Here is a 23,516-nt window from a genome sequence, read left to right as displayed (position 1 = left end):
AAAAAGATCTTAATAGCTTTTTATTCATGGATGCGTATAGCCCGTGACGTTCTGTGGCCTTGCCCGCTGATCACTGACTTGGGGAGCTGGTCCCTGGCTCTGAGCCCTTCTCTCCCCTATAGTCTCTTCTGTAAGAACTGTAGTTCTCCGAGGACAAGCAGGCCTATAATTCTCACACATGGGTAACGTGACCCGCGTTGCCCAGTCGGGAGCTTATATTAACCTAAAAAGAGCTTTGTGGAGTGAGAGACTCGCTCCTCTGAGCATGCGCAAGTGCCTTCCTATCCACTACAAGAGCGTGAGGACGCCAGCTCTATTTTTACCGTGGTGGGGAGTGGACATCACTTTCTTCCGCTTCTCACAGCCTGTTTCAGAAGAGTTTTTTTTTCGAGTGCCTTTCTGCGTTTTTGCGCTGTTTATCTTGTTCTCATGTTCGGGTTCTCCCTTTTTCCCTTCCCTTAGTTTTTTAGTGATTTTTTTTTTCCTGCTTTTAAGTTTCCTTTCTTTTTCCGTGTCACTAGGCCGCATTTAGGCATTGACTTCGTTCAGGTTCTACCTTTACTTTTTCTCTGGTGCTTTGCCCCTTTTTTCAGCACCATCGAATCATTTGATTTGGCCACGGAAGTTTTTCCTTCCATGTCCGCGAAGGTTCCCAGTTGCTTTAAGCGCTGTTCCTGGTGCAATAGGGAAGATGCAGCTCTATGGAGAGCCCTCTCATATGCTTAAAAGCGTACGAGAGGGCTCTCCATAGAGCTGCATCTTCGCTACTGCGGTGAACGGCGATTTATTTTATTATACGCTGGGGCATTGAATTGACTTCAAGCACATCTTACTGTGTATCTTCTTGACCCTTGAAGCAGGCATTGTTTAGCGCCGAAACACGGCCCGTGTCAGGTCATCAATAAAGAACTCTAATTGTCCCAGTCTTGAAGGCCCAGTGTTGCTTTTTTTGTTTGTATACTTTCTGTGTATGCTGTATTACCCTCTCTATGTGTGTTACCCGGTGCAATAGGACCATCTCTGGTAAGGACACCCATTCTTGATTGTGTTCAGTGTTTGGGGTTGATCATAGCCCTTAGAACTCTGTCCTTTGTATGAAGAAAAGAACTCAGTTGGCCAGAGAGCCTCAACATGAAAAGCTTTTTGGAGCCCAGTCCAAATCCTCAATGTTGGCATCAGCATCTACGGCATCGATGCTAGACCTGTTGACACTGGGAGGAGTTGTTCATTGAGTGGGTCTCCACCTTCCTTGGCGCCGACTGCTTTGCAGAGCCCCTGGGACCGACCTGCATCGGACCCGACCCTGAGACAGGGAGGATTCGACGACATCCTTGTCAGCACTGAGGAGCCTCAATGACCAACTTCAGACGAAGGCTAAGAAGCATTGGCATTGGTCCCCCTTGACACACAGTGCCGGGAGCTCCGGGGCACGGAGAGATTTGGTCATGAGGACCGCTCCCCCTCCATACAAGAAGTGCCGGGGCAAATATCTCCATGCAACCAGGGCCAGCTTCCCATCTCGACCCCAGCAGCTCTGAAGACTGTCTCTGAGCCGACGCCCCAGCCTTTCCTTGTGTCGAGCCTTGATGAACTCATCAAGACCTTGCTCCCTGAGCAGCAGAGTGCATCGGCATCAAGGGTGCTTGTACCTGCCATGCCTCTAGTTGCAGCCCCACTAGGCCCTCAGCCTGCAGTGAGGCCTCCGATGCCAGTGTCATGTGCAGCCCCAGTGTCGACTGCTGCCCAAGCTGGCACTCCCTTGACATCGATGGAGAAAGCTTCTCCGGACTTGATGCAGGAGCCGACTCCTCGATGCCCCTCTCAGGACTATGAATTTCCTCCTAGAGAGGCTGTGACGATCCTGCTTCATGAGATCTTACTACATGCTCTCGTGCAAAATTGGGAGTCCCATCTGTCTGTCTGTCCGTCCCGGTACTACCCAAGAAAATTGACACCATGTACCGGTCTCCGAGTACCCCTGGGTTTGATAAGCCTCAGCTGCCTCATTATTTCCTGGCACAGATGCTCAAGGCCTCTGATGGCTGACCATGATCTGTCAGCATCAGCCGTAAAATAAAAAATAAGAAAAATAAGATATTGGGAGGAAATAACAAAGAAGGGACGAACTGAAAAGACAAATAACTTCTGTAACTTCTTACATGTCTAGTTTTCTACAGTTCATTTGGTTCTTGAGGCCAAAATAATTTATGAATTAATGAAGCATTAAAACTGTTCTTTTATGAGAGGATTTTATTTCAAATGTAATACCTTATAATGTTGAAATTGGAGGAAAACGGCAAGTACCCTAAGCTATTAAGTTCTCTTTAATTATGGAGTTGGTGTTTTCAATGGCAAGAGATTTCAATTCATCCACACTGTAATTAGTTTTATGTTATGGAGGTAATAAGTGGACATCATCTTTGTTACATGCCCAATTAAATTAAAACATCACTCTGGGTTGTGGCAGTAGAATTTCAGGTTAGCTGTTATTACTGTGATACGCACAGAATGTACAAAGTACCATTATGTGATATAACAGAGCTAAACAAATCCAGGTACCTGTGGTATTTTCCTGTCCTCAGTCTCTTTACTTGTTATTGCAGCCATTAATAAATAGCTGGTTGTTTATGTCAGTGTCATGCAGTGCCTGAACTTCCACACTGGTGTGTTGTTAGATATAAGACCGTGAGATCAGTGTGGCAGTTCAAGGACCACGTGGCTCAAACTCACTTAGAGCAACTTGGTTCTGACCAGGGTGGGAGCAATTGGCAAGGTGAGGAGCAGCACTGGAGATGCTGCTGTGACTGTCTGAAGTTGATGTATTTATTTTGTTTGGATTTTGCTCACACCTTTTTCATTAGTAGCTCAAGGTGAGTTACATTCAGGTACTCTGGATATTTCTCTGTCCCAGGAGGGCTCACAATCTAAGTTTGTACCTGAGGCAATGGAGGGTTAAGTGACTTGCCCAAGATCACAAGGAGCAGCAGCGGGATTTGAACCGGCCACCTCTAGATTGCAAGACCGGTGCTCTAACCACTAGGCCACTCCTCCACTAGCAGCATTCCATCTAGAGTCTCAAATAATGTCAACATTCCATGTAGAATCTCAAATAGTAGAAACATTCCATGTAGAATCTCCAATCGTAGCAACATTCCATATATTTATTTAGATTTTGCTCACACCTTTTTCAGTAGTAGCTCAAGGTGAGTTACATTCAGGTACTCTGGATATTTCTCTGTCCCAGGAGGGCTCACAATCTAAGTTTGTACCTGAGGCAATGGAGGGTTTTTGTACCTGAGGCAATGGAGGGTTAAGTGACTTGTCCAAGATCACAAGGAGCAGCAGTGGGATTTGAACCGACCACCTCTGGATTGCAAGACTGGTGCTTTAACCACTAGGCCACTCCTCCACTAGCTATGCCACTGCTCTATAGCAACATTCCATGTAGAATCTCAAATAGTAGCAACAGAATTTCAAATACTATAGTAGCAACATTCCATGTAGACCAACATTCCATATAGAATCTCAAATAGTAGCAACATTCCATGTAAAATTTCAGATAGTAGCAACAGAATCTCAAATAATTTATTTGGATTTTGGGCTCACACCTTTTTCAGTAGTAGCTCAAGGTGAGTTACATTCAGGTACACTGGATATTTCTCTGTCCCAGGAGGGCTTACAATCTAAGTTTGTACCTGAGGCAATGGAGGGTTAAGTGACTTACCCAATATCACAAGGAGCAGCCGCGGGATTTGAACTGGCCATCTCTGGATGTTAAGGGGATAGGTGGTTGACTGATGCTGACTAGCTGAGAGTTTAATGGCTGACACTACAGATGGAGGGCAGAGGGGGTGGAGGTAAAGGTGGGTATGGGTTTTTTTTCCCTTTGTTGACAGAATTGATGGACTCAAGTTGTTGACGTCATTGGATGACATACCTCTCTGACAGCTCAGAGCTAGTGTAAAGTTCTGAGTGGAGGAGTAACCTAATGGTTAGTAACATAGTAGATGACAGCAGAAAAAGACCTGCACGGTCCATCTAGTCTGCCCAACAATTTAAACTCATATGTGCTACTTTATGTGTATACCTGACCTTGATTTGTTTCTGCCATTTTCAGGGCACAGACCGTAGAAGTCTGCCCAGAACAAGGCCCACCTCCCAACCACCAGCCCCTCCTCCCCCCACCGGCTCTGCCACCCAATCTCGGCTAAGCTTCTGAGGATCCATTCCATCCGAACAGAATTCCTTTATGTTTATCCCACGCATTTTTGAATTCCGTTACCATTTTCATCTCCACCACCTCCCGCGGGAGGGCATTCCAAGCATCCACCACTCTCTCCGTGAAAAAATTCTTCTTGACATTTTTCTTGAGTCTGACCCCCTTCAGTCTCATTTCCTGTCCTCTCATTTTACCGCCTTCCCCTCTCCGGAAAGGTTTGTTTCTGGATTTATACCTTTCAAATATTTGAACGTCTGTATCATATCACCCCTGTTTCTCCTTTCCTCCAGGGTATACATGTTCAGGTGTGCAAGTCTCCTCATACGTCTTGTAACGCAAATCCCATACCATTTTCGTAGCTTTTCTTTGCACCGCTTCGATTTTTTTTTACATCCTTAGCAAGATACGGCCTCCAAAACTGAACACAATACTCCAGGTGGGGCCTGTTGAGGAGAGGGAAGTGCACCTGCTCTTGTTGCATAAGTTACAACATTCTGTCCGTAATGTGTGCTAACTGCAATGTTCAGTCCATGCCCGTTCTCCGCCCATAAGCCACCCAGTTCCCACTCCTGCCATGGTGTGTAGTTAAATAATGTGTGCTCTCATGCCAGTGCAGTAACCATGTGGGAAAGAGGAACCCAAACTATAATTACGTAATGCAGGTTCCACATTAGGAGCCACTGACCAAGAAAGGGATCTCGGTGTCGTTGTTGATGATACGTTGAAATCCTCTGCTCAGTGTGCTGCGGCGGCTAAGAAAGCAAATAGAATGTTAGGTATTATTAGGAAAGGAATGGAAAACAAAAGTGAGGACGTTATAATGCCTTTGTATCGCTCCATGGTGCGATCACACCTCGACTACTGTGTTCAATTCTGGTCGCCGCATCTCAAAAAAGATATAGTGGAATTAGAAAAGGTGCAGAGAAGGGTGACGAAAATGATAAAGAGGATGGGACAACTTCCCTATGAGGAAAGGCTAAAGCGGCTAGGGCTCTTCAGCTTGGAGAAAAGGCGGCTGAGGGGAGATATGATAGAGGTCTATAAAATAATGAGTGGAGTTGAACGGGTAGATGTGAAGCGTCTGTTCACGCTTTCCAAAAATACTAGGACTAGGGGGCATGCGATGAAGCTACAAAGTAGTAAATTTAATACGAATCAGAGAACATTTTTCTTCACTCAACATGTAATTAAACCCTGGAATTCGTTGCCAGAGAATGTGGTAAAGGCGGTTAGCTCGGCTTCCTAAATGAAAAGTCCATATTATTAAATTGGACTTGGGGAAAATCCACTGCTTGTTTCTGGGATGAGCAGCGTAAAATGTATTGAACTTTTTTGGGATCTTTCCAGGTATTTGTGACCTGGATTGGCCACTGTTGGAAACAGGATGCTGGACTTGATGGACCTTTGGTCTGTCCCAGTGTGGCATTATTTATTTATTAGGATTTATTTACCACATTCAAACATGAGCAGTAGGCAATTAAAGCAGTAAAAATATTTGAACAACAATACAAAGTATGGCATGGTTTACTACTTGCAATGACAACACAATATGTACTAGAACATTATAATTGGTAGTGTGGGGTAAGGCAAAGTTGTAACATATAGATGAGTAAGAAAGTAGGAAGAATTAGAAAGTAAGGTGATTGATTTGAAGAAAGTTGCACGTGAGGTCAGAGAGATGGTTAAATATTATCTCAGCTAGGGTAGGAGTGGATAAACATGTCCCGCTGCAGTATGTGCAGCCCGAGTCACTCCTTGTGTGTGTGAGTGAGACTAATGTAACCGTTACTACATTCATGCACTAACAGTTAACTTGTGGTAATTCTCGTGAACTCGTTAACATACGTTGGAAAGAGGACCCTTCATTTCTACCTCATTTCAGAATTTCTTTTGTCTGCTTTCTGCACTGCATTTAAAGTAACAGTACAGTGAATACCTGAAATATCAGCCAAAAACTGTTTCATACATTTAAATTAAAAGGACAGTCAAGTCATGAAAAAATTTATTTTGGATAATAAATTCACTTATACACAGCAGGCGTTTTTATAGCTATTGCCCTTTGCGTTCACATCACAATTCAGCAGACGTAAATTATAGGGTAATATCACAGTACATGGAAGGGATATGTCTAACTAAAAGATATAATGGGTGAATGCAGACACAGATTGTGAATAAGTATGTAAGTACATAAGTATTGCCACACTGGGACAGACCAAAGTCCATCAAGCCCAGCATTCTGTTTCCAACAGTGGCCAATCCAGGCCACAAATACCTGGCAAGATACCGAAAAAGTTCAATACATTTATGCTGCTTATCCTAGAAACAAGCAGTGGATTTTCTCCAAGTCAATTAATAATGGTCTATGGACTTTTCCTTTAGGAAGTCGACCTTCCGTTACTCCCCCAGTGGTCACTAATCCCCTCCCACCATCAAAAAACATCTTTAAAAATATTTCGTGCCAACCTCAGATGTCATGCTCAGGTCCATGACAGCGCATGCAGGTCCCAGGTGCAGTTTTAGTAGGTACTGCAGTGCACTTCAGACAGGCGGACCCAGGCCTGAAGTGCACTGCACCCACTAAAACCCAGGTCATCCCCGATTCTCTTCAGTGGTCATCTGGTCAGTTCGGGCACCTTTTTGCGCCTTGGTCGTAAAAAAAAAACAGGACCAGGTAAAGTCGTGCAAGTGCTCGTCAGGTACGCCTTTTTTTTTCCATTATAGGTCGATGACGTCCATGTGTTAGGCATGCCCAAGTCTCGCCTTTGCTACGCCTCTGACACGCCTCCGTAAACTTTGGTTTTCCCTGTGATGGAAAGCAGTTGGGGATGCCCAAAATCGGGTTTCGATTATACCGATTTGGGCGACCCTGTGAGAAGGACGCCCATCTTGTGATTTGTGTTGAAAGATGGGCGTCCTTCTCTTTTGAAAATGAGCCTGATAGTAACATAGTAAGTGACGGCAGATAAAGACCTGAACAGTCCATCCAGTCTGCCCAACAAGATAAAACTCATTTTAATCTCTTTTCTTCTGGTAGATATTTAAGATCTGATTCAGCAATGCGGCTGGCCCTGGGTGATGTCTGCACACTATGCTGTCAAGGTGGCTTAAGCATTTTCGATAGCTGGGTCTGTGATGTGGAATGCTTTACATGGTTATATGCGTTTAAGCTCCAGTGTGTTGCTATTTAAGAAGTTGCTAAAGACACAGCTTTTTGTTCAGGCATTCTTTACTGTATGATGGCCGCACCTAAGTATCAACTGTGGAGGACTGCAGCTTCGCATTTGTCTTTATTGTAGGGGTGGGCAATGGTTAAAGATTTTAATTGCACGATTAATCGCAATTAATCACGGCATGCATTTTGGGCATTTCTCTCGCCTTTTCCTACGGGCTTTCTCCTATTGAACACGATCATCTCTATTTCTCTCACCCTCTTTATTTCTTTCTCTCATTCCCCCTTTATCAGTCTTCACCCAGATTCTCTCATGCCCCCTTCATCAAGTTATTCCATGCTCCCCTCCCCAGCCTTCACCCAAATTCTCTCATGCCTCTACACCAAGATTCTCTCATGCCCCCCTCCCCACCCAGATTCTTTTATGCGCCCCTCACTGGCCTTCACCAAGATTTCTCTCATCCCCCCCGCCCAGATTTTTAAAAATGCAGACACTCCCCCTTCCCCTGTTTACCTCAACAGCTCAGGCTCTGGATTTTCCCTTCTTTCTCACTACCTCAACATACTTTTTCTTCCCCTGCATATCCGGGCTCTTCAGCTATATGAGCCGTGCAGGAAGTTGGGGAAGTCTTTCAGGACTTGAAACTGTGAGACTTCCCCAACTTCCTGCACAGTGCAGCTCATATAGTTGCAGAGCCTGGACATGCAGGGGAAGAAAAAGGACTTTGAGGCAGTGAGAAAGAAGGACAAAGCTGGAGCCTGAGCTGTTGAGCTAAATGTGGGATGCGGGGCGGGTCTGTGTTAAAAAAAATCAGGTGGCTATAACACATTAATAGCATTATTCACGCATTAATTGCCCACCCTACTTTATTGTATTACTAGCCGTTAAGCCCGTTAAAACGGGCGAGTATTAGTCTGTTCTTTTTTCACGTCTAATTCCCTCTCTCCCAGCAACAAGGCCTCCCCCCCTCCCTCCCAGCTCCAAGGCCCCCCTCCGTCCATCCCTCCGAGGCCTCCCTCCGAGCTTCAGGGGCCTCCTGGCCTCCCTCCGAGCTCCAGTACCCCTCCCTTCGAATTTTAAGTCATCATACCGCGTCGGATTACAGCAGCAGGCAGCAGCAGTGAAAAGCGTGCGAGGTGTGCGCTTCAGGAGCCTTCCTTTCTCTGTCTCAGCTGTGGTCCCGCCCTCATTTCCTGTTTCAGCAAGGGCGGGACTACAGCTAAGACAGGGAAGGGAAGGCTCCTGATGCGCTGAGCAGCTCGCACGCTTTTCACTGCTGCTGCCTTCCGCTGTAACACGACGACGGAACTTAGATGACGTTTACAATTCAGAGGGAGAGGGACTGGAACTGGACGGGCGGTCGGGGCGGAGTTTAGGCGCTCCACGCGGGGCCCCCTTGAGTGCGAGGCCGTAGGCGCTCACCCCGCCTCTGGACTGTTGCTGTCTGAACGTTCGGGCTCTACTGCATATTTGCTGGTGAGTCGGTCACTTGTCATTTATATAGATTGATATTTTGTATGGTCTCTTTTGTATATGTATTTATGGTAGCCGCTTAGGTTTTAAACGGGTTCTAAGTTTTTAACATAAATAAATGAATGAATTAAAACCTCTCCACTCTGTTTCCATGTCAAGGTCTACAGGAGTCATGGTATTTAGAAGATAAATCCAGGGTTGGTTTACCTTATTTAGTATGGAAATAACATCTTCCCTATACCAATTTTCCTTTAACCTATGTGATAGCTTATTTAAGAGAGTGGAAAACATGTCCAGCAGCTGTGCAGCATTGAACCAAAGGAACTCCTTACATCCCTTTGCTAATATGGGTGCGATGCTTAGTCAGGCAAATGGGTATCATCTGTGTGGTATAACCAACATGTAAAAGTAAACAGGGGCAAATAACAATATCAATGACATATTTAGGTTGACAATTCCTATAGTACATCATGAAAATATCCCCTGTGCAACCAGGATGAAAGAATGGCACAGAGTTTGTAGTTCAGGCATGGAGACTATTTCACATTGAAGCATAGTATACAGGACTTTATCATCTCATCCTTCAATCTTTGGCCCTTACAGCATGGAAACTGAGAGCCAGTGAATTAAAAATCTTTGTCTTAAAAAAAATTTAAGGTTTATTAAGTTACATAGCAGCATAGTAGATGATGGCAGATGAAGATCCGATCAGCCCACCAAGATGGCCAGAGCCACACACGCCACTCCATGCAGGTTATATTAGAGTTGCCATTAAAGCCCACTCCAGCCCATCCAAATGTGTCTTTCCATAATCAGGGGACAGGCTGTAGAAGTCCGCCCTCTGTTGCCTTATTTGGGACACAGACCATCCGGCACCTAACTTCCCACCTACTGGAGTTACTATCTTTTCGTTCTGAATAAATTCTCTTTCCATATAAGGATCCTCTGTTTATTCTACACATTCTTGAATTCTGTTGCCTTTCTTGTCTCCACCACCTCCTTTGAGAGGTCATTCCATGCATCCACCGCACACCCATTTTCAGCAAAAATTAAAAAAGGTATTTTTTACAGGTGCACTGAAAAATGATTTTGCACGCGCCCAAAACACGTGTCTACACTACCACAGGCCATTTTTCAGCGAGCCTTAGTTAAAGGGCCCTGTAGACATTTCAAAAGGGGAATTGAACATCTTTGTCCAAAAAGATGGACATTGAGAATTAGACCTGCTACTTGGGATGTCCTTTTGAACAGCACTGCACTGGAATGATTAGGGGAGGTCATTTTTCATCCCCCAGTTGTTGGTTTCCCCCCTTCCCTGAAAGCAACATAGGCAAGGGGTACTGGGCTCTGTAATGCCTCATGTAAAGCATTTGTAATTCCATGGAGATTGTCAGAAATAAGAATGATTGAATATTTTGACATCCAACAAACGGGACTTAATAAGGATCTGGGTTTTCTAACCCATTATAAACCATAAAGCTGTATTTCTCTGTTTATTTCTCTGTTTATTACCCTTCTCTCACCTACCAACACCCATCCTGTTAGAATATCAATGAAATGCTTTGATGTCCCCATGCGTACCCCCACCCTCCCACTCTGTCAGACTGTCAAAGTAATGCTTTGATGTTTCTCTTATATATACTATCTGCTACTGTAACAGGATTATCAGCTAGTAAATCAGGAGACAAGAGGCAACAGGTTCCAAAGGCAAGACAGCTTTTATTGCTAGCAATGTACAGCACTGAGTTCAGTCTCAGGATACTGTATCAGAAATCAGCTGACACTCACATTTATACCTCCCCTGTGGGCCTGCGCATTAGGCCCCTTACACATCACAGTTGGCATGCGCAGTAAACATTTGTAGTTTTGTAGTTCTTACAGTACATACACACGTCATAACACTGAAATGATACTAGCAAAGAAAACGAAACTTATCACCCTGTTTTAGCACACACACACATAATCACACAATGCTTCTTTCACAGAGTTGATAAGGCTCAATGGAGCTTAAGGCTCAGAGATGCAGGGTGGGGGTGGCGACACTCCCAGACTATCTTTTATTCATGTAGCGTCTACGTGCAGGCTGGTTTTGTGTGCAAGCCTTGGCTACTAAATGTTACAAGCGGTTATCTACTGCACCTGCATCCTGTCTCAAACAGTTATTCCAGCAACTTTGGTATCTTGCAAGCAGGAGCTGACAGTTTGTAGTTAAGGCACAGTACAAGAGAATATAAAAGTTCTGTAAAAGTTCAGGTCTGGAATGTGGTATAAAGAAGCCAAAGTCCTTGATTAAATATGCACAGGTCTTGAGGTAGTCCCGTCAGTCCTGATCCGGCACCGATGCAGGCCGGATCCGGCCGCCACTCCTACACTACCACATTTGCTTATTTCCGATCTGACGAAGAAGGGCAACCTTCGAAAGCTAATCAAGAAATGTATTAAGTTATGTCCAATAAAAAAGGTATCATCTTATTTTCTTTTCCATGTTTTATTTTGTTTGATTTCTATTGATAACTTAATTCCATGGAGAATGTCTTATGAGCTACTGATGTAAACCTAAGGCATGTTTTCTGTTTCGATGTGAACCATGGTGAACTTGGTAGAGGATACGGCGGTATACAGACAATAAACTGATATTGATATCTGGGATCTGCGCCCAAATTTGGGCAACCTTTATAGAATCCAGGGGTATACTTATACACGTGTATTTCCTAAATAAGCACGGACATTGCTATTCTGCCATAGCTGCCCTCAGATTTTGCCCTGGGAATGCCCATGTACAGATCACATAAAAAGAATGTGTTGTCTTGCGGTGTGCCTATGTTTATGTGTGTATATCCACATGCAATTTTATAAGAGCCTGCTTTCATGTTTAAAACATGCTTTACATATGGAAAAAGCTCTCTAGAATGACCCCTATTATGGAACTATTGGCCCTAAGGCAGATTTTGACTCATCACTGCTTAATGGTTGCCTTTTCTAGTAATGCAAGAGAAGAGTAGTCTAATATGGTTTGGTTGCTGACAAAAGAAAGTTCAAAATGTATGTGTCTAATGATATTTCTGGCAATAGCATCTAGTCCAGTTAAGTGAGATTGCTAGAATAATATGAAGTAAGTTTAAAAAACATGAAAGTGTGAAGCTTGCTGTAGTAGCAATAAAACATATCGGGCTATTCTTATACTGAAACTTTAATTAAGTGCTTGAGCTCATTCAGCCTTTGATGTTACACAGTATACCCAGGATACATACTGTAATCATAATCTATTAAAATATTCTATGTTGTATGTTAATATTGCATTAATTCTGCATATACATATTTAATCAATTAATTTTGTTGCAGACAGATGCATACTAGGAACGTTACCCTCACTGCCAAAAGCATTACAGTTAATATACTTTGACCAAATACTCTTTATCTTTTCAGCTTTCAAGATTTAAGTTCTAGTGTTAGAAGATACAGTAAGGGCTTTGAAATCTGACTGGTTGATACTTAAAACGATTTAACCGGCCAGAAATATTCGCTGACCAGTTAAAATGCTTGTTTGGGGCCATCTGCTAATTTTCAGTGGCACTTAATCTGTTATCTCTGCTAAAAATTAGCAGGTAGCACCTAAGTGAAAGCTGGTTATCATGGGGGCATTGTGGGGGCGGAGTCAGCACTTGGCCGGTCAAGTGCCAGTATTCATCATTTAACTAGCGAGGGTAACTGCATAAATGGGACTGCATAAAACCAGGGCCGCCGAGAGCCGGAGCCGGGCCCGGGACAAGGCCGCCCCCGGGCCCCCCCACCCGAGGTCGCTGCCCATCTGAGATCGCCAGGCCCCCCCGCCGCCCACCCACCTGAGGTTCCCGGGCCCCCTCCACCCGCTATCGGGCCGGGCCCTCGGAACTAACCTTAAGCCTCCTTTCACTTCGCAGCAAGCAGCGGCAGGGCAAACCTCTTCTCCTTCCTTCTGTGCCCCGCCCTCGCGGACGTTACGTTCAGGCGAGGGCGGGACATGGAAGGAAGGAAGGAGTGGCCTGCCCTGCTGCTGCTTGCTGCGAAGTGAAAGGAGGCTTAAGGTTAGTTCTGGGAGTGACGGAGGGCGGGCCAGGCGGCGACAGAGGGCGGGCCCCGGGACTTTTGTCCCCCCTGTTCCCCCCTCTCGGCGGCCCTGCATAAAACACAGTCATATCTTTATGTGGCTACTTAACTTCTGAATATCAACTTAAGCAGCCACGTGTTAGCCAGAGCCCCATAAACTGGATATTCAATGGCCTGGCATTTACTATCTGGGAATAATGCTGCTGTCCGTCAGCAAAACGCTCACCATTGCCAGCTGATTATTTACCTTTGAATGACTAACAGGATCTTTTCTTATGCTAGGAAGATGATGACTCTGTTGAAGTAGGAGAGGGGCTAGATGAATGGGCACAGCACAAGACACTGATCAAACCATTAGATCAGCTGGAGCTAACTGAAGCTGTGAGTATTTGTTGCCGTTTATTTATTTATTTATACATATTTGACATTATTTTAATAAAACGCAGCTATGAAATTAGAATATAACTTGTCATAAAAATGTTTTTCTGTCAAAGCCTCTTTGATTTGCTTATGGGAGGGGTGAATAATCTCTATATAAAAAGTCTTTGGCTGATAAATTCAGGATAGGTTTAAAGGAGGAATTGTAGGTTATTGATAGAATTAAAAAAAAAAAAAGCAAACTTTATCAACTAGTCTCCACAGCATTAACAGATAGCCTCTAGCAGGCACAGCAGGACCTAGTTTAGTCTTCAATCCCGCCCCCCCCCCCCCCCCCAACTCCTGCCCACCTCTAGCACAACTCTTCATTTATAGTTAGTTGTTCTAATTAGGATAATAAGGGAGGAGTGTTCTTACAGAGTTTTAATTACATTTCATTACTTTCTAAGAAGAAAACACTAAATAAATCACACAATCCAGCAGCAAGACGGGTTCTTTCCAGTCTTTTGCATTGAGTGTCACATGTATGATTATTTCCCAGTTGGTGAGTGGTTACGTGTGTGTGCCCGATGCAAAGAGTTCCTAGCTCTCAGAGAATGGATCCATTCTCTTGAGGCTAGAGTAGCAGACTTGGAGTTGCTGAGGGAAACAGAGAGGTACATAGAGGAGACCTACAGAGACATTGTAGAAAAGTTCCACCTCCAGTCTGGCCAGCCCCTGTGCTGTTTTGGAGGAGGGAGGTCTCCAAGAAGGAGAGCATCACCCTGGTGAAGTAGGAAGTACTCTGTAGCCAGGACCTGCCCACCAGGGGTTGCACTCTGTCTCTTGCAACTAGGATATGTTTCAAGAACTTCTTCCCTGGTGGGAAGGGTTAGGGCAGCTGTTGTAGGTGGTGATTCAATCATTAGGCATGTAGATAGCTGGGTGGCTGGTGGATGTGTGAGGATCACCTGGTCACTTGCCTGCTTGGTGCGAAGGTGGCGGACCTCATGCGTCATCTTCCAATGTACCGCTGACTCCCAGCGAGTAGGGTTATCAGTGTTGTGTGATCTACTAGATTGAACGTGTTTGACATGTTCAATTGCATTAATAGCATATTCTGACCTTGTCTTTAAGCTTCTGAACTTTGTTATCAGAGTGGTTAGCACCATTTGGGTGCTATGTTATAGTCTGAAACCTGACTGAAATTTATGTAGAATTAAGAATTTTGTTAAGTATTTCTTTAGTTGTTGAGTTACCAATCCCTCCATTGTTTTGGTTAATAGCGGTATTGAGGCCACTGGTCTGTAATTTGTGAAATTACTGATCTTGTTGGTTGTATTCTCGGGGATTGGAGTGAGAATGATTTTGCCTTTATCTTTTGGGAATTGTCCTTCTGCTAACATGTATGTGATTCTGGTGAGTTTTCCATCATGTAGTTGCAGCATTTGTCTAGCAGACATTTCGCATGTGTGTATTTTGTCAGTAATGCTTTTACTGTGCTCATTTGGGTGGTTCGAATGCGAACTAGATTCTGTCTGCCATGGTATGGATGTTGTTGGTTTTGCAGTCTTGTAGGAAGTTAGTGATGGTTGTTTGTGGTATCGCAAGGTTAGATCTTGTCTTTGCTATGTTTGAAATATTGAACTAACTCGTCTGCAGTAGGTGGTGGTCCAGTTGATGCCAGTATGTCCTATGTTTTCAGTAGCTTGTTCATGAGTATGAATATTTCGTTTTGTATTAATATGTTCTGGATTCGTGTATATGTTGTAGTATTCTGCTTTGGCTTTCTTTATATTGTGTTTATATGTTCTTATAGCTTTTCTCCGTATGTCTTTGTTTATTTCTGTTTTGTTTGTGGCCCGTGTTCTTTCTAATCTCCTGCATAGTTTTTTCATATGCACTAGCTCATCATTGAACCAGGGTCTTGGGTGTTTTTTTATGTCTTGTTTTTGTTTTAAGTGATGCTATTTTATCCAAGGTGTTTTTGCATGCTTTATCCCAGTTCCTCATGAAATAAATGTCATTTGGTTCAAAGTTACTATGTTCATTCATTGCTGTTATCCAGAAGGTGTGGTTATCCATCTTCCCTCTGGTCGTGAATGTATGTGGTGATCTTGGTTTTCTGTTCTTTCCATTTGCTTTCCATTGCAATGTAAACGTAAGCTTGCGGAGGCCTGACCACGGTACCTCTTCCCATTTGTGGTCCTCTATTGTGTGATTGCTTTAGCTGGTAACCTGTGGGCTAGCATGTCCAATAGGTGGCCTTTTGTGTGGGATGAGGTGCTTTGTACTGTTGTGAAGTTCCACTGGTTTATGAAGTTCACTAGAGTTTTGGTGCTAGTGTCGTTCTGTTTGTCTAGGTTCAGATTGATATCACCAATTAGTAGGACGTTTTGTTGGTTTGTGCAGGTGTTTGATACAAAGTCCATGAAATCGTCTTGGGCATTTTTCCAGTTACCTGGGGGTCCAAAGAGCAGTATGATACATAGTTGACATTCGAGTGTTGTGTCAGTGATTTGCGTGCCAAAATTTCAGTCGCTGAGGATAAATGTTTAGCGACAGGCTAAATGGTGAAAGTGGATTTGTATATTATTGCAACTCCCCCTCCTATCTTTTTGTTTCTGTTGATGTGTATTGTTTTGTATCCTGGTTGGCATAGGCCCAGCAGTACTGGGTTATCTTCTAGATGTAGCCATGTTTCTGTTATGAGTAGTAATCCTAGTTTTTCCATCTCAATCCAGTCTCTCAGTAAGGCTGTCTTGTTGACTGCTGATCGTGCATTTATATATGTTATGGGTATCATGGTGTATGTGTTGTAACTGATTTTGGTGTGTTTGATAATCTGTAGTTGTTTTGTCTGTGCGATCTGTCTATGTTTAGATTGTGATCTTGTGTGTTGTTCTGGCTTGTCTTTCTGTTGGTTTTGTCTCTAGTTTGTTGTGGAGAGCATAGTCACCAAACAACTAATGGAATGTTTAAACACCTTCTTAATCTTCTACGAGTCTCAATCAGGTTTTAGACCAGGATACAGCACTGAAATAGTTCTAGTAACGCTACTTGCAAAATTCAGACAAGAAATCAGTAAAGGCAAAAAAATTCTCTTCAGTTCGAAGCGCTTTCGACATGGTCGATCACTTGATACTACTCGACTACTAGACAAATTTGTCATTGGAGAGCCCATGCTAAATTGGCTAAAAGGCTTCCTAACAACTTGATCTTACTAAGTAAAAATGGGCAACACAACTTCCACGCCCTGGAAAGCAGAATGCAGTCCCCCAAGGCTCACCATTATCCCATCTACTATTCAATATAGTGATGATACCCCTAGCCAACACACTTGCGAAAAACGGCTACAACTCATTCATTTATGCTAACAATGTCACAACATACATCCGGTTTGAAAAGGATTTATCAGAAATTAAACACAAAATACAATCGGGCATAAACATCATTCAATCCTGGGCCTTTGTCTTCAAGCTCAAACTCAACAAAGACAAAACCCAATGCCTGCTATTAACCTCACACCACCGCAAAGACAACACGCCATCAATTGAACTAGAAGGATAAAAACTACTGATAGAGGATTTATTTATTTATTTGTTCTTATATCCCATATTATTCAAAAATTAATTTCATTTCAATGTGCTTTCATATATAGCTCAAGGTGAGTTGCATTCAGATACACTGGGTATTTGAGAATCCTAGGAGTCATTCTAGACCAGGGACTGACCCTGGGAAAACAAGTTGCGAAAGTCACAAAAAAGCATGTTCAACATGATGTGGAAACTAAAATAAATAAGAAACTGCTTTACTACAGCCATCTTCCGTACGTTAACTCAGACCATGGTATTGACCCACATGGACTACTGTAATGGAGTATATGCGGGCCGTAAAAATTCAATCCTCAAATTACACACAGCCCAGAACATCGCCGTGAGACTCATCTATGACAAACCCAAATTTGAAAGAGCTTGCCCATTGTTAAAAGCTCTCCACTGTCTCCCAATCAAAGCATGAACATCATTCAAAGTATGCACACTAGTCTACAAGAATAATCTATGTATCAGCACCAAACTACATGACAGCTCTAATCAATCTTCCAATACGGAACTCAAAACAAGACACCCGTAACTACCTGACTTTCCACCCCCACCCCCTCCGCAATGCCAGGGCATCAAATACAAAACTGCACACGCTTCAAACGTCACCTGTCTAGGCTCACAACTCTGGAATGTGCCACCTAAAGATCTAAGAAACATGACCAATATATATGAGATTTCAGAAACATCTAAGGCCTTCTTCTTTAAAAACCACTTCCAGGAAGACACCGCATAAACAAACAATCAAATCGGTCAATCCTAACCAATCAGCCAAATGCCACGTTCAACTAGACCTCATCTTACATACACGAATGCTATAAGGATTATGGCTATTAAAAGATCCCAATGGGAATAATCTATTATTCGTCGATCCGCTCCTTCTTCAACACTAATTGCCGCCAGCATAATCCCACATAGCTGTATTAATTTAATGTGTTCTCAGATTCAGATGTACTCGCTATTAACCCATGCTATGTTCATTCACAAATTGTATCTTTACACCTTTATTTGTAAGCCACATTGAAACAACTAACTGTTGCATAATGTGGGATATAAATGACACAATAAACAGTATTAGTACTACTAATCATTTCTATAGCACTACTAGAGATACGCAGTGCTGTACACATTATATACAGGTACTTTCTCTGTCCCTAGGGGGCTCACAATCTAAGTTTGTTTGTTTTTTTGTACCTGGGGCAATGGAGGGTTAAGTGACTTGCCCAAGGTCACAAGGAGCTGCAGTGGGAATCGAACCCAGGCCACCAGGATCAAAGCCCGCTGCACTAACCATTAGGCTACTCCTCCACTCCGTAATAATAAACAATAAAAACCTGTGGCAGCCGCGGCACCAAGCAGCACAGCACACAGCAAAGAAAGGGTCCACTGAAACCTTGGGATGACTTCACGAGAAAAGGCCCTTTTCTGCAATAGTGTCCTCCATTCCCCCCTCACTTCAGGGCAGGCAGGTTGCTGGCATTTCTGATCTCTCCCTTGATCACTGCTTTTGCTGCAGGTTGCTACCAGCAGACAGTGATCAAGGCAACTGGGGAGGGATGGAGAGGGACAGAGAGAGAGAGAGAGAGAGAGAGAGACACTGGAATCAGGGACACTGGATGGAGGGAGAAAGAGGTGCAGGTGCTGCTCTGATGGACCAGGGTGGGGTGGTGAAAGGAAGGACAGACAGACACAGGCGGAAAAGTTGCATGACCCTAGAGGGGGAGGGGAGTTATAGATGTGAACCAACTGGAGAGAGAGGCTGGATCAGGGAGGAGGAGAAGAAACATGGAAAGATGCTGGATAGCATGAAAGAAAGTGAGAGAGAGACTCGAAGCCAGAGTGGGGGAACATTAGGCCTGCTGGATGGAGGGGGAGAGGTGCAGGTGCTGCTCTGATGGACCTGGGTGGGGTGGGGAAGGGATGGATGGATGGACAGACAGACAAGCAAAGATGCAGGATCCTGGAGGGGGAGGGAAGTTATCATGTAGACCAGCTGGAGAGAGAGGGGGGGGATAGAGAGAGAGAGAGAGCATCTGGACTGAGGAAGAAGAAGAGACAGGGAGGGAGAGGAAATGCATGCGCTCCGCAGTCCACTCCAGTGGGCGACTCCCGCAATGGACTGTTGGCTATGCCCCTGCCTTTAATCGTGATTAAAACTTTTAATTGAAATGGAGCCTTAATTTCAAACTCTGGGCACATTAGGCAACCAACCTACCCATTGCACCATGAGGCCGCATTTTCTTATAATGCAGGAATAAAGGAAATGACCCACTTATGACTTAGTTGTATGAATAATCAGAAAAGTTCTTTTAATATTACAGTACAAGATGCATGTCTGGGTTTTATAGAAATTCTCTTTGTCCACTGATGTAGTCAGGACTTTTTAAATCTCCCTTCCTAAATGTATTAATATTTGGATCAATATTAATCAGCTAAACTGAAACATAGGAACTACTAAGAGAATCCTGTCTGATGAGTTGATCATTGCTGCTCCCTAACCTCAAAGAACTGAAAACTTTTCCAGAATCCTTGATGCCATTAACATCTCAAATGTACCAACAAGACTGTCATTGCAAATCTTTCTCGAACCTCAACAAACAAACCATTGGGTCTTAAAATTAGGTACAGTAACAGTTTTAGGATATTATCAAGCTCCATGATTAAAAGACATCTGAGATATTTCAGTTTACCAGAAAAGCGTCCACTTTTTTTGATAGTATACAGTACCTTAATATTGGGTTAAAGTCTCAGAGGTTAAAGTTGGGAAGCATTCCAACTCATTCCATTCAACTGCAGTAGTTAAAATAATGTTCCGTACTTGCCAATACTTAATCTGATAAACCAACACTTCATTTGCTTTATTACACTTTTTATAAAAGGTTTATTGATTTTGCTTGAGAAGCTTATTGGCTCTTTCCACCATTGGCATGTTAATTTGGTCCTTAGAAATTTGTCTAACATACAGGCACTCATATCTTATGTATTACTTTCAAAAAAATTTATTCTGTTTACAGTAACATTCTGTGTGCATAGATCATCTTCTTTCTAAGAACATAATATAAGAATAGCCATACTGGGTCAGATCAATGGCCCACTAGCCCAGTAACCTGCTTCCAACAGTGGCCAATTCAGGTCACAAGTACCCGGCAAAAACCCAAATAGTAGCAAGATTCTATGCTACAGACCCCAGGGATAGCAGTGGCTTCTCCCATGTCTATATCATAGTAACATAGTAACATAGTAGATGACGGCAGAAAAAGACCTGCATGGTCCATCCAGTCTGCCCAACAAGATAAACTCATATGTGTATACCTTACCTTGATTTGTACCTGCCTTTTTCAGGGCACAGACCGTACAAGTCTGCCCAGCAGTATTTCCCGCCTCCCAACCACCAGTCCCGCCTCCCACCACCGGATCTGGCACAGACCATATAAGTCTGCCCACCACTAACTTCGCCTCCCCACCACCAACCCCTCTTCCCCCACCTGCTCCGCCACCCAATTTCGGCTAAGCTTCTGAGGATCCATTCCTGCTGCACAGGATTCCTTTATGCATATCCCACGCATGTTTGAATTCCGTTACCATTTTCATCTCCACCACCTCCCGCGGGAGGGCATTCCAAGCATCCACCACTCTCTCCATGAAGAAATACTTCCTGACATTTTTCTTGAGTCTGCCCCCCCCTTCAATCTCATTTCATGTCCTCTCGTTCTACCGCCTTCCCATCTCCGGAAAAGCAGATTATGGACTTTTCCTCCAGGAACTTGTTGTTTTTAAACTCATATATGCTAACTGCTGTAATACATCCTCCGGCAATGAATTCCAGAGCTTAACTATTTGTTGAGTGAAAAAAATATTTCCTCCTATTTGTTTTAAAAGTATTTCCATGTAACTTCAGTGAGTGTTCCCTAGTCTTTGTACTTTTTGACAGAGTAAGAAACCGATTCACTTTTATCTGGCCTACACCACTCAGGAATTTGTAGACCTCAATCATATCTCCCCTCAGCAGACTCTTTTGCCCCCCTCCACCATATAGTGGTGGAGGGGGGCAAAGCAAGGTGACTGAGCACCATCCCTTGGGCTCAGACTTGGTCAAACTCAACTCTGGATGTTTTTGAAGAGTAGATTATTGTATACTGCTGTACGTAAGTCAGTCACTATTTGATGTGTATAAATAGCCATTTACACATTTTCTACGGTTAAATATTTCTGTAGTAAAGGTAGAAACCGTTTTTGTTTTTTTGTGTTCTCTTTTATTTCCTCTCTGTAAATATGGTAACCCTACTATACTCCATATGATTCTAAAGTATCTGCGCTACCATTAAATCTTGTCTTATGTTTCTTCTGTGAAGAGTGCAAGAATAAATATTCTTCTCTAAAGTGCATAGTGCAAAAATTGTTTATTGTCTTTGGGTGACGATAACTAAAATTGTTCCTCTTCTTCAATCTGAGCCTTGCAGGGTCTTTAATAGTGTACAGACCACAGCTCTCCCGCAGCCTCCCTATCACCTATCAACGCTGGAGGTGCAGCTTTTCTATTTCTGGTTTGAACTTTGAAAATAACGTAATTTTGTCTTTCTAATTGCTTCTACAATGCTAGCTTGTGAATGAGTTCCTTATGTCTGAAATGCATATCCTTTCGTTCGGCCAAGAAGCGCTTAGGGGAACAATGAGCCTTCTTCATCACCAGATCCTTGGGTAGCTGATATTCTTTGAACACTGAAATTAGCATTTTTCCCCACAAAGAGTTAAATACTGGCTGTCATCTACAGCACTGATCCAGAGTATTGCCTCTTTGGTTGGGTGGGGGGGGGGGGGGCAGATTTTCATTGATCCCTTTTCCTCGCAGATCTTCTGCAGCACAGTTTTATGTATGGCTGAATTTCCGCCATCAATTTTCATTCTATTATGTTAGGCCTTCCAATGGTTTTCTTTATTTAGTGGCCACCACAGAAGTTTGAGCATATGAGAAAGGAAGAAGGGAACCATCATGGTGCCATCTTGAAATGGCAGGAAACAGGCATCCATTCCTGTTTTCCACGTTTAATTTCTTTAACTTCTGCAGTGGAGAATGTCATTATCTGTTTAGTTGACAATCTGATTAGATAAAGATCTGACAATAGGCTGCTGCTTAATATATTACAAAACACAAAAAAGGCGGAAGACAACCCAAAACAGACCAAAAACAAAGGAGTTAGAGCGCCAGAAAAGTTTAATAGGACCCTACACGGTCCGTGTTTCGGCCAGCAGGCCTTCCTCAGGGGTCCTGAGTCTGACGTTTATAGGTATTCCTCCAAGATATTCGTGAGACAAAACTGAAAAAGCTAAAAAACTGTCCAAGATCATTCCGTGGTCTCATAGGGCACTAATGACCTGAGTGATCTGCAAGCACTGCCTTCTATATATTACACCACTTGGCAGTAACTATGGCCATCTTTGATGGCCTCCTTAGATCATCCTTTTTAGCTGGTTCTTCTTGATCAATAACTTTTTTTGAAGCTCCAGAGCATTGCAAAGAAGAAGGCGATAAAGATCTGACGCCACATTGGGACAACAAGCATCTTGCCATGAGCATTCTTAGTTACTTCTAATGCCTATTTCAGTTCACATTTGTTCAGAAAGTAAAAAGCGTCTGAAGTATCTCCTGTTACTAAAACAACAGAGTAGGAAACGGGCAAGCAAAGCATATAGCTGGAATTGTGTACTTTCTCCTGACCCCTGTCATGTCGTTCAGAAATCATTGGGATAAATGGTAGAAAATCAGAACTAAATCATAATAATATTTTGCTTTCATAGAAATGTGATAGATGATGGTAGACAGACTATCCAGTTTACCCGTTTAATCTCATCCACTTGGTTAAGGATGTTTCTCAGCTGCCAGCTACTTGGAAGATTAATGCTCCTTATCCGAGACAGTTTTGGCATCTTCATTCTTTTGCTCTACTACCCATAGACACCAACTTTTCAAAAGGATTGGGGCTGCCAAACAGAATATAAATTACCCCTCTCTCCTTGGACACAATGACTGAGCTTGCTCTGTACCCACAGAACTAGCTCCTATGCTACCATCTTGGGTAGATGGATCATAAAAGATCCTTTTTATTTCACATTTTACACTTGACGTTCCCTTTCCCATGTATAACCACAAAGCTTTGTAATAATCTAAATAGCTACTAGTGCCACTGCCTGAATATCCTGTTACTTAGGCCCCTGTGGCCTTTCCAGATGATACCCCACTACTACCAATCTGCTTCACTGCCGAGGCTGGTCTAAGAGGAATTGCGGAGTGGCCTAGTGGTTAGGGTGGTGGACTTTGGTCCTGGGGAACTGAGGAACTGAGTTCGATTCCCACTTCAGGCACAGGCAGCTCCTTGTGACTCTGGGCAAGTCACTTAACCCTCCATTGCCCCATGTAAGCCGCATTGAGCCTGCCATGAGTGGGAAAGCGCAGGGTACAAATGTAACAAAAATAAAATAGATACTATTGGAGATTCTACATGGAATGTTGCTACTATTGGAGATTCTACATGGAATGTTGCTACTATTGGAGATTCTACATGGAATGTTGCTATTCCACTAGCAACATTCCATGTAGAAGGCTGCGCAGGC

The 23,516-nt window shown here is 43.4% G+C and overlaps 1 protein-coding gene across 2 annotated transcripts in view; it reads left to right on the top strand.

Annotated features, from left to right (window-relative positions):
- The window catches only part of DNAI1 (dynein axonemal intermediate chain 1), a 524,712-nt gene that overhangs the window by 8,097 nt on the left and 493,099 nt on the right, over window positions 1–23,516 (top strand). For both annotated transcript variants that reach the window (XM_030192851.1, XM_030192850.1), the window contains exon 3: window positions 13,231–13,329. In XM_030192851.1, the coding sequence (XP_030048711.1) occupies window positions 13,231–13,329 (99 nt within the window). The remainder of the gene's footprint in view (window positions 1–13,230; window positions 13,330–23,516) is intronic.

Source organism: Microcaecilia unicolor, chromosome 2 (assembly GCF_901765095.1).
Source record: "Microcaecilia unicolor chromosome 2, aMicUni1.1, whole genome shotgun sequence".
In the NCBI taxonomy this organism is placed as follows: Eukaryota; Metazoa; Chordata; class Amphibia; order Gymnophiona; family Siphonopidae; genus Microcaecilia; species Microcaecilia unicolor.
The sequence above is the reverse complement of the archived record's forward strand: the minus strand, read 5'-3'. Positions and strand labels throughout refer to the sequence as shown.